The sequence below is a fragment of the Oncorhynchus nerka genome, linkage group LG25 (assembly GCF_034236695.1).
Source record: "Oncorhynchus nerka isolate Pitt River linkage group LG25, Oner_Uvic_2.0, whole genome shotgun sequence".
In the NCBI taxonomy this organism is placed as follows: Eukaryota; Metazoa; Chordata; class Actinopteri; order Salmoniformes; family Salmonidae; genus Oncorhynchus; species Oncorhynchus nerka.
In genome coordinates this window covers 383,315-395,752 of record NC_088420.1, presented here as the reverse complement: position 1 = coordinate 395,752, position 12,438 = coordinate 383,315, and the positions used below count along the sequence as shown (strand labels likewise).

Below are 12,438 nucleotides of genomic sequence, written 5' to 3'. Positions count from 1 at the left end.
ATACCTATGTGAGAATGCTGTTCATCGACGACAGCTCAGCATTTAACACCCTCCAAACTCATCATCAAGCTCTCGACCCCGCCCTGTGCAACTGGGTCCTGGACTTCCTGACGGGCCACTCCCAGGTGGTGAGGGTAGGTGACAACATCTCCATCCCGCTGATCCTCAACACTGTGGCCCCACAAGGGTGCGTTCTCAGCCCTCTCCTGTACTCCCTGTTCACCCATCACTGCGTGTCCACGCACGCCTCCAACTCAATCATCAAGTTTGCAGACGACTACAGTGGTAGGCTTGATTACCAACAATGACTAGACGGCCTACAGGTAGGAGGTGAGGGCCCTCGGAGTGTGGTGTCAGGAAAATAACCTCACACCCAACGTCAACAAAACAAAGGAGGTGATCGTGGACTTCAGGAAACAGCAGAGGGCGCACCCTCAGGAGGCTGAATAAATTCGTCTTGTCACCAAAAACACTCACACAGATGCACAATCGAGAGTATCCTGTCGTGCTGTATCACCGCCTGGTACGGCAACTGCTCCGCCCACAACCATAAGGCTCTCCAGAGGGTAGTGAGGTCTGCACAACGCATCACCGGGAGCAAACTACCTGCCCTCCAGGACACCTACACCACCCACAACTGTAGTGCTCTCCAGAGGGTAGTGAGGTCTGCACAACACATCACCGGGGGCAAACTACCTGCTCTCCAGGACACCTACACCACCCGATGTTACAGGAAGGCCATAAAGATCATCAAGGACATCAACCACCCGAACCACTGCCTGTTCACCCCGCTATCATCCAGAAGGCGAGGTCAGTACAGGTGCATCAAAGCTGGGACCGAGAGACTGAAAAACAGCTTCTATCTCAAGGCCATCAGACTGTTAAACAGCCACCACTAACATTGAGTGGCTGTTGCCAACACACTGTCATTGACACTGACCCAACTCCAGCCACTTTAATAATGGGAATTGATGGGAAATGATGTAAATATATCACTAGCCACTTTAAACAATGCTACCTTATATAATGTTACTTACCCTACATTATTCATCTCATATGCATACGTATATCCTGTACTCTACATCATCGACTGCATCCTTATGTAATACATGTATCACTAGCCACTTTAACTATGCCACTTTGTTTACTTTGTCTACATACTCATCTCATATGTATATACTGTACTCGATACCATCTACTGTATGCTGCTCTGTACCATCACTCATTCATATATCCTTATGTACATATTCTTTATCCCCTTGCACTGTGTATAAGACAGTAGTTTTGAAATTGTTAGTTAGATTACTTGTCGGTTATCACTGCATTGTCGGAACTAGAAGCACAAGCATTTCGCTACACTCGCATTAACATCTGCTAACCATGTGTATGTGACGAATAACATTTGATTTGATTTGATTTGGATTTAGCCCCCATGTCATTTAGTTAATTTAGTTAGCTTTACCTTCATTCTTTGCTGTAAAAGATAGCAGAGAAAATATCAACAACACCTTTCTCGGATATTCAAATAGAAGGCCATTCTGATATGTAATCTAAGTGTCAATTGTTGACAATTTAGTAGAATTTCTTAAATGTCTTCTTAGAGAATCCCTACAGGAGAATGCATCCTTCCAGCAAGAAAACTAGCGAGTGGATACGGCGCCATCTGCTGACCATTTAGGGAATTTAGTTCTCAATCAGTGTGCCTAATTTTGTTTCGTAATATGGAGATTGACTGGGAAATGACTAGGGGAAAAACTCACTTTTACATGCATTGCTGGCTGAAAACCTAATATAGTCACAACTATAATGTATAACCTTTTTGCTGCTCTAACTCTGTGTAAAGACTCATCCATGCTTCCTGCTCTCTGTCTGTCTCTCTCTGTCTCTCCATCAGCTACAGAGCAGTGAGGGCCCAGCACTCAGTTAGGCGACCCCCCACACCAGACCACCTATTAGGGACTCAACGAGGGACAACACCAACTTATTTCACACTCAGAGACAGAAAAGCACTGAGGTCCGAAATGTTAGATCCAACTCTCTCTCTCCCAACTCTCTCTCTCTCTCTCTCTCTCTCTCTCGCTCGCTCTCTCTCTCTCTCTCTCTCTCTCTCTCTCTCTCTCTCTCGCTCTCGCTCTCTCTCTCGGCATGGGAAACATATATTTACATTGCCAAAGCAAGTGAAATAGATAATTATCAAAAGTTAATTTAACAATAATAATTAATGGTAAACATTACACTCACAAAAGTTCCAAAAGAATAAAGACATTGCAAATGTAATATTATGTGCAACTGGTATTTCACCCAATAGATATGAGAGTCTGAGATGTCTCTCAGCTCATTGACAGCTGATGTTTAGACAGGTATGTATAGTTTTGTGTGTGCTCTAGGGCAGTGGTTCACAAACTTTTTATAGTCCCGTACCCCTTCAAACATTCAACCGCCAGCGGTGTACCCCCTCTAGCACCAGGGTCAGCTGTACCCCCTCTAAGCACCAGGGTCAGCTGTACCCCCTCTAGCACCAGGGTCAGCTGTACCCCCTCTAGCACCAGGGTCAGCTGTACCCCCTCTAGCACCAGGGTCAGCTGTACCCCCCTCTAGCACCAGGGTCAGCTGTACCCCCTCTAGCACCAGGGTCAGCTGTACCCCCTCTAGCACCAGGGTCAGCTGTACCCCCTCTAGCACCAGGGTCAGCTGTACCCCCTCTAGCACCAGGGTCAACTGTACCCCTCTAGCACCAGGGTCAGCTGTACCCCCTAGCACCAGGGTCAGCTGTACCCCCTCTAGCACCAGGGTCAGCTGTACCCCTCTAGCACCAGGGTCTGCTGTACCCCCTCTAGCACCAGGGTCAACTGTACCCCCTCTCACCAGGGTCAGCTTGCACCAGGGTCAGCTGTTTAGCACCAGGGTCAGCTGTACCCCTCTAACAGGGTCTGCTGTACCCCTCAAAAGCACCAGGGTCAGCTGTACCCCCTCTAGCACCAGGGTCTGCTGTACCCCCTCTAGCACCAGGGTCACACTCTCAAATGTTGTTTTTTTGCCATCAACAATCAAAATCTTACATATAAAACCTTATTTGTTCATCAAAGATGGTGAATAACTCACCACAGGTTAATGAGAAGGGTGTGCTTGAAAGGATGCACGTAACTCTGCAATGTTGGGTTGTATTGGAGAGAGTCTTAAATCATTTCCCACACACAGTCTGTGCCTGTATTTAGTTTTCATGCTAGTAAGGGCCGAGAATTCACTCTCACATAGGTACGTGGTTGCAAACGGCATCATTGTCTTAACAATGAGATTTGCCAAGGCAAGAAACTCTTGAGCACAGCCCTATCCAGAAATCTGGCAATGGCTTCTGATTAAATACAATTTTCACAGAACCGCTTGTTGCAATTTCGATGAGGCTCTCTTGTTCAGATATCAGTAAGTGGACTGGAGGAAGAGCATGAGAGGGATAACGAATCCAGTTGTTTGTGTCGTCCGTTTCGGGAAAGTACCTGCTTAATTGCGCACCCAGCTCACTCAGGTGCTTCGCTATATCACATTTGACATTGTCCGTAAGCTTGAGTTCATTTGCACACAAAAAAATCATACAATGATAGAAAGACCTGTGTGTTGTCCTTGTTAATGCAGACAGAGAAGAGCTCCAACTTCTATATTTTGTAAAAGCCTTACATGGTCGCTGCCCATATCATTGCATAATGCAGAAAATACACGAGTTCAGGGGCCTTGCTTTAGCAAAGTTAACCATTTTCACTGTAGTGTCTAAAACGTCTTTCAAGCTGTCAGGCGTTCCCTTGGCAGCAAGAAGCTCTTGGAGGATCAATTCAAAGTTTGTGTCACGTGCACCGAATCAAACCGGTGTAGACCTTAGTGAAATTCTTATTTACAGGCTCTAACCAACAGTGCATTTTTTAAGAATAAAAAAGGTATTAGGTGAACACTAGATAAGTAAAGAAATAAAAACAACCGTAAAAAGACAGTGAAAATAACAGTAGCGAGGCTATATACAGGCACCGGTTAGTTGGGCTATTTGAGGCAAGGGTAGCCTAGTGGTTAGAGCATTGGACTAGTGACCGAAACGTTGCAAGTTCGAATCCCCGAGCTGACAAGGTACAAATCTGAACAGGCAGTTAACCCACCTAGGCCGTCATTGAAAATAAGAATTTGTTCTTGACTGACTTGCCTGGTTAAATAAAGGTTTAAAAAAAATACAAATATTTACATGTATGGTTAAAGTGACTATCCATATATGGTAAACAGAGAGCAGCAGCAGCGTAAAAGAGGGGTTGGCGTGACACAATGCAGATTGTCCGGGTAGCCAATGGGCACCGGTTAGTCGGGCTAATTGAAGTACTATGTACATTACTACTCTTCCTGGGGTCCAACACAAAACATGAAACATAATACACAATTACATAATATACAGAACTTCAATAGACAAGAACAGCTCAAAGACCGAACCACATACATTCTTTAAAAAGGCACACGTAGCCTACATATCAATGCATACACACAAACTATCTAGGTCAAATAGGGGAGAGGCGTTGTGAGGTTGGGCTCTGGACATTGGGCGATTAGGCCTGGCTCGCAGTCGGCATTCCAATTCATCCCAAAGGTGTTTGGTGGGGATGAGGTCAGGGCTCTATGCAGGCCAGTGAAGTTCTTCCAAACCGATCTTGACAAACCCTTTCTGTATGGACCTTGCTTTCTGCATGGGGGCATTGTTATCGTCTAGAAAGTCATTGTACGCTGTAGCATTAAAAATACCCTTCACTGGAACTAGGGGCCCTAGCCCGAACCATGAAAAACAGCCCCAGACCATTGTTCCTCCTCCACCAAACTTTACCATTGGCACTATACGTTGGGGCAGGTAGTATTCTCCTAGCATCCGCCAAACCTAGATGAGCCCGCCGGACTGCCAGATGAAGCATGATTCATCATTCCAGAGAACGCGTTTCCACGGCTCCAGAGTCCAATGGGGGCGAGCTTTACACCGCTACAGCCGACACTTGACATTGCACATGGTGATCTTAGGCTTGTATGCGGCTGCTCAGCCATGGAAAACCATTTCATTAAGCTCACGACGAACAGGTCTTGTGCTGACAGTTTGGAAGTTGGTAGTGAGTGTTGCAGCCGAGGACAGATTATATTTACACTCTTCAGCACTCAGCGGTCATGTTCTGTGAGCTCGTCGGTCCCGTTCTCTCCACGGCTGAGCCGTTGTTGCTGCTAAACGTTTCCACTTCACAATAACATCACTTACAGTTGATCGGGGCAGCTCTAGCAGGGCAGAAATTTGATGAACTGACTTGTTGAGAAAGTGTTCATCCTATGGCTGTGCCACTTTGAAAGACACTGAGCTCTTCAGTAAGGCCATTCTACTGCCAATGTTTGTCTATTGAGATTGCATGGCTGTGTGTTCGATTTTATACACCTGTCAGCAACAGGTGTGGCTGAAATAGCAGGGGTGAAGGGGTGTCCACATACGTTTGTATATATAATGTACCTCTAATAAGATATCAAATCAAATACCTCTAACTAGATCATGGTAGATACTGTACCTCTATAACATGGTAGATACTGTACCTCTAATTAGATCATGGTAGATACTGTACCTCTAAATAGATCATGGTAGATACTGTACCTCTAATTATAACATGGTAGATACTGTACCTCTATAACATGGTAGATACTGTACCTCTATAACATGGTAGATACTGTACCTCTATAACATGGTAGATACTGTACCTCTAATTAGATCATGGTAGATACTGTACCTCTATAACATGGTAGATACTGTACCTCTATAACATGGTAGATACTGTACCTCTATAACATGGTAGATACTGTACCTCTAATTAGATCATGGTAGATACTGTACCTCTAAATAGATCATGGTAGATACTGTACCTCTAATTATAACATGGTAGATACTGTACCTCTATAACATGGTAGATACTGTACCTCTATAACATGGTAGATACTGTACCTCTAATTAGATCATGGTAGATACTGTACCTCTATAACATGGTAGATACTGTACCTCTATAACATGGTAGATACTGTACTGTACCTCTATAACATGGTAGATACTGTACCTCTAATTAGATCATGGTAGATACTGTACCTCTAAATAGATCATGGTAGATACTGTACCTCTAATTATAACATGGTAGATACTGTACCTCTATAACATGGTAGATACTGTACCTCTATAACATGGTAGATACTGTACCTCTATAACATGGTAGATACTGTACCTCTAATTAGATGATGGTAGATACTGTACCTCTAACTAATCATGGTAGATACTGTACCTCTATAACATGGTAGATACATGGTAGATACCTCTATAACATGGTAGATACTGTACCTCTAATTAGATCATGGTAGATACTGTACCTCTAAATAGATCATGGTAGATACTGTACCTCTAATTATAACATGGTAGATACTGTACCTCTATAACATGGTAGATACTGTACCTCTATAACATGGTAGATACTGTACCTCTATAACATGGTAGATACTGTACCTCTAATTAGATCATGGTAGATAATGTACCTCTAACTAGGTCATGGTAGAGACCGTACCTCTATAACATGGTAGATACCGTACCTCTAATTATAACATGGTAGATACTGTACCTCTATAACATGGTAGATACTGTACCTCTAATTAGATCATGGTAGATACTGTACCTCTAAATAGATCATGGTAGATACTGTACCTCTAACTAGATCATGGTAGAGACCGTACCTCTAACTAGATCATGGTAGAGACCGTACCTCTAACTAGATCATGGTAGAGACCGTACCTCTAACTAGATCATGGTAGAGACCGTACCTCTAAATAGATCATGGTAGATACTGTACCTCTAATTAGATCATGGTAGATACTGTACCTCTAACTAGATCATGGTAGAGACCGTACCTCTAACTAGATCATGGTAGATACTGTACCTCTAATTAGATCATGGTAGATACTGTACCTCTAATTATATCATGGTAGATACTGTACCTCTATAACATGGTAGATACTGTACCTCTATAGCATGGTAGATACTGTACCTCTAATAACATGGTAGATACTGTACTGTATGGTAGATACCTCTATAACATGGTAGATACTGTACCTCTAATTAGATCATGGTAGATAATGTACCTCTAACTAGATCATGGTAGAGACCGTACCTCTATAACATGGTAGATACCGTACCTCTAATTATAACATAGTAGATACTGTACCTCTATAACATGGTAGATACTGTACCTCTAATTAGATCATGGTAGATACTGTACCTCTAACTAGATCATGGTAGAGACCGTACCTCTAACTAGATCATGGTAGAGACCGTACCTCTAACTAGATCATGGTAGAGACCGTACCTCTAACTAGATCATGGTAGAGACCGTACCTCTAAATAGATCATGGTAGATACTGTACCTCTAATTATAACATGGTAGATACTGTACCTCTATAACATGGTAGATACTGTACCTCTATAACATGGTAGATACTGTACCTCTAATTAGATCATGGTAGATACTGTACCTCTATAACATGGTAGATACTGTACCTCTATAACATGGTAGATACTGTACCTCTATAACATGGTAGATACTGTACCTCTAATTAGATCATGGTAGATACTGTACCTCTAAATAGATCATGGTAGATACTGAACCTCTAATTATAACATGGTAGATACTGTACCTCTATAACATGGTAGATACTGTACCTCTATAACATGGTAGATACTGTACCTCTATAACATGGTAGATACTGTACCTCTAATTAGATCATGGTAGATAATGTACCTCTAACTAGATCATGGTAGAGACCGTACCTCTATAACATGGTAGATACCGTACCTCTAATTATAACATGGTAGATACTGTACCTCTATAACATGGTAGATACTGTACCTCTAATTAGATCATGGTAGATACTGTACCTCTAAATAGATCATGGTAGATACTGTACCTCTAACTAGATCATGGTAGAGACCGTACCTCTAACTAGATCATGGTAGAGACCGTACCTCTAACTAGATCATGGTAGAGACCGTACCTCTAACTAGATCATGGTAGAGACCGTACCTCTAACTAGATCATGGTAGAGACCGTACCTCTAAATAGATCATGGTAGATACTGTACCTCTATAACATGGTAGATACTGTACCTCTAAATAGATCATGGTAGATACTGTACCTCTATAACATGGTAGATACTGTACCTCTAATTAGATCAAGGTATATACTGTAACTAATTAGTTCTTGATAGATAATTTACCTCTTAATAGATCATGGTAGTTACTGTAGATACCTCTAATTAGATCATGGTAGATACTGTACCTCTAATTATATCATGGTAGATACTGTACCTCTATAACATGGTAGATACTGTACCTCTATAACATGGTAGATACTGTACCTCTAAATGGTAGATACTGTACCTCTAAATAGATCATGGTAGATACTGTACCTCTAATTAGATAATGGTAGATACTGTACCTCTAACTAGATCATGGTAGATACTGTACCTCTATAACATGGTAGATACTGTACCTCTATAACATGGTAGATACTGTACCTCTAAATAGATCATGGTAGATACTGTACCTCTAAATAGAGATACTGTACCTCTAATAGATCATGGCAGATAATGTACCTCTAATTAGATCATGGTAGATACTGTACCTCTAACTAGATCATGGTAGATACTGTACCTCTATAACATGGTAGATACTGTAGATACTGTACTCTATAACATGGTAGATACTGTACCTCTAAATAGATCATGGTAGATACTGTACCTCTAATTAGATAATGGGTAGATACTGTACCTCTAATTAGATCATGGTAGATACTGTACCTCTAATTATATCATGGTAGATACTGTACCTCTATAACATGGTAGATACTGTACCTCTATAACATGGTAGATACTGTACCTCTAAATAGATCATGGTAGATACTGTACCTCTAAATAGATCATGGCAGATAATGTACCTCTAATTAGATCATGGTAGATACTGTACCTCTAACTAGATCATGGTAGATACTGTACCTCTATAACATGGTAGATACTGTACCTCTTAGATCATGGTAGATAATGTACCTCTAAATAGATCATGGTAGATACTGTACCTCTATAACATGGTAGATACTGTACCTCTAAATAGATCATGGTAGATACTGTACCTCTATAACATGGTAGATAATGTACCTCTTAGATCATGGTAGATAATGTACCTCTAAATAGATCATGGTAGATACTGTACCTCTATAACATGGTAGATACTGTACCTCTAAATAGATCATGGTAGATACTGTACCTCTATAACATGGTAGATAATGTACCTCTTAGATCATGGTAGATACTGTACCTCTAAATAGATCATGGTAGATACTGTACCTCTATAACATGGTAGATAATGTACCTCTTAGATCATGGTAGATAATGTACCTCTAAATAGATCAAGGTAGATACTGTACCTCTAAATAGATCATGGTAGATACTGTACCTCTAATTAGATTTTGTTACACAAAATGGCAGATTCAAAAGAGAGGGAAAGGGAGAGACGAAGTCGTACAGACAGCTGATAACTCATGGAAATGTGAATACTTTCCACATGAACTCCGCTCATTCGAAAGACTTGCAATGTACATATTTACATGTGTAGGTCTTTGCTGTCTCAACTCTTGAAAACACTCAATCCATCTACGGGGAGTAATTTGACAGAAAGCCTCTGGTTGTCCACAAGAGGTCACCATGTCCTTTGTAGTTGTAGTAAGGTTCGGAGTGTCTGTGAGAACGGTTCCTCCAGAGGTCTAACCCCCAATGTTCAGCGGGTTCTGTCCATTATAATAGGGGTATCTATAGTGGTGAGAGTAAATTGTTCTTTGTCTTCTAGTCTTCGGTCAAGTTTACTGCAGACTGAATGTTCCTGTGTAGTCTTCTTTTCTTCTTCTTCGAGAGAGAGTTTCAGAGTTTCTAACCGTTTCGTACCTTTCAGCTCATGCTGTCGGTTACGCTGGTCTATTGTAGAGCTAGAACCATTTTACATGCCCGTAGCAACCCGGCAATGTACAGGTCTCTAGAGATTGAAATTTCTTCACCATTTGTAACATATTCAGCTGGCGTTTCACATAACTGGTCTCCATTGAAATGGCAACCATTCCAGAGTGTGGACTGCTTTCTCATGTTCTCTGGTCAAATGTAAATTTTGTAAGCGAGTCCTTTTATATACTCTGGCAAAAGGGGCATTCCATGATGCCAACGTAATGTCTGTGCTCACGTGGATGTGGTCACTGACTGGTTAAAACTTTTATATGAAAAAACAATTCCCATTTAGAAGGCTAACATCACATTTAATCTTCTCGCAAATAGTTTCATATTTAATCATATAAGATCCAGAACATTTAGGAGTAAATCTGTGTCACATTTGCTCCCTCTCTAGGTCACCAGGCTGTTCATAATGGCGCACAACTGTCACCATCGCTATGCGCTCCTGCATGTCGTCAGACTCACCTGGACTCCATCACTTCCCTGATTACCTTCCCTATACATGTCACTCTTTGGTTCCTTCCCCAGGTGTCATTGTTTCTGTTTCTATTTCATGTCTGTGTGCTGTTCGAGTTTCTTGTTTTGTATTATGTTCCGTTTATTTATTAAAGCACTCACTCCCTGTTACAGGAATTATATTCCTCTATGTTTTAATACACAATTAAAATGAAACACTCTGTCAATTCCTAAGAATTTGTAAGACTCTTATTTGTATAAAATGGACAGAGACCAGTCTCAAATATCAACCAGCTGCTTTTATTCTCGAGAGTACTGAACATGATACAGTTTACCACAGATTATAAACTGACCACAGATTATAAACTGATCACAGATTATAAACTGACCACAGATTATAAACTGACCACAGATTATAAACTGAAAATGACGTCATTAGTTTTCGTAACACCCTGTCTCATCAACCAGCAGTACAATGGCTGTATAGTTCTCAAGCCTTCCCACATCGTCTATCCCTACTAAGATAATTTACGACGCAAGCCAAGGTCTGCCTGTGTAGATAAGCATTCTAGCCAGTCTGGCTATAAGTTCATTAATTTCTACCAAGGAACAGACAGTCATTGTTCTACTTCTTGATTATATTTACACACATTATATTCAGTACTTGGGTTAAAAGAACATTCATACATCTATACAGTAACATAATAGTATTCTGATTAGTCAGTCCTGATTGAAATGTATACATAATTAGTCATTATTGATCAAAAATCCCTTAACACTCCCTGAACTTGTTTACCAACTCTCAGCGCACGTCGTTACAATCTGATAACTGGGAAATATACACATTGAGATACAGTTATGTGGTTATACCATTCTTAATGAGATCACAAAACAACAACTGATCTGACATAATTGGTCTTTCGGTACCCACGGACCATTCCAACTGTTTGGATTACAGAAATATTGTTTCATTATTCAACCTTTTGATGTTACTGTTTTGGCGGGAGGAATCTCCTTGTAACACAGAGGTTTCTTTCCCCTCAATCCTGCAGAGCCCAAAGGCAGAGTTTCTACAAGGTATTTATGACCGTCGTAAAACGGCCAACTTCACCCCTCTCCCCCTCTGAGGGAGAGAGAGGGGCACTATAGAGCGGACCCACTGTAACCTGCTCCTTCAGATCTTTACAGGAGAGTCATGACAATACTGTACCTCTAATTAGAACATGGTAGATAGTGTACCTCTTAGATCAGGGTAGATACTGTACCACTTATGAAATCATGGTAGATACTGTACCTCTAATTAGATGGGGGGCTCACGAGTGGTGCAACGGTCTAAGGCACTGCAGACCCTGGTTCGATTCCAGGCTGTATCACAACTGGCTGTGATTGAGAGGCCAATAGGGCAGCGCACAAATGGCCCAGCGTCGTACTGGTTAGGGTTTGGCCCGGGTAGGCCGTCATTGTAAATAAAAATGTGTTCTTAACTGACTTGTCTAGTTAAATAAAATAAAATAAATAAAAGATTATAGTAGTTACTGTACCACATCTCTGCCTGGGAAAATGTTATCAACACGTTTCTATGATAATGTTACCATCATGATACCAGATATAGTTTTATCAACATGATACTAATTAGAGGTTTTCATACTTTTCCGGTCAGTCTGTCAAGCCTACTCTGTGTCTGTCTGTCTGACTCTGGCCTCCTTTCTGTGTCCTATCCATAACCCTGTCCAGGTGGGGATGTTCCATGAACAGCACCCAGAGGACGGAGTCTCTTCTAAAGAAAACCGCATCATCTACAGTGAGTCCATGCCCAGGAGGGTTGGCAGCTTCTATAGAGGTACATGTGACTTATCTCTCAGCACATACACAGGGCTACAGCTTCTATAGAGGTACATGTGACTTATCTCT

General features: G+C 41.5%; 1 protein-coding gene across 3 annotated transcripts in view; it reads left to right on the top strand.

The window, feature by feature from the left end:
* Positions 1–12,438, top strand: part of LOC115122708 (cyclin-dependent kinase-like 5) — a 300,065-nt gene that overhangs the window by 238,747 nt on the left and 48,880 nt on the right. For all 3 annotated transcript variants that reach the window (XR_010461060.1, XM_065009456.1, XM_065009455.1), the window contains exon 13: positions 12,262–12,367. Coding sequence is in view for 2 of the 3 variants with exons in the window: in XM_065009456.1 (XP_064865528.1) it covers positions 12,262–12,367 (106 nt within the window). In the remaining variant the exon portion in view is untranslated. The remainder of the gene's footprint in view (positions 1–12,261; positions 12,368–12,438) is intronic.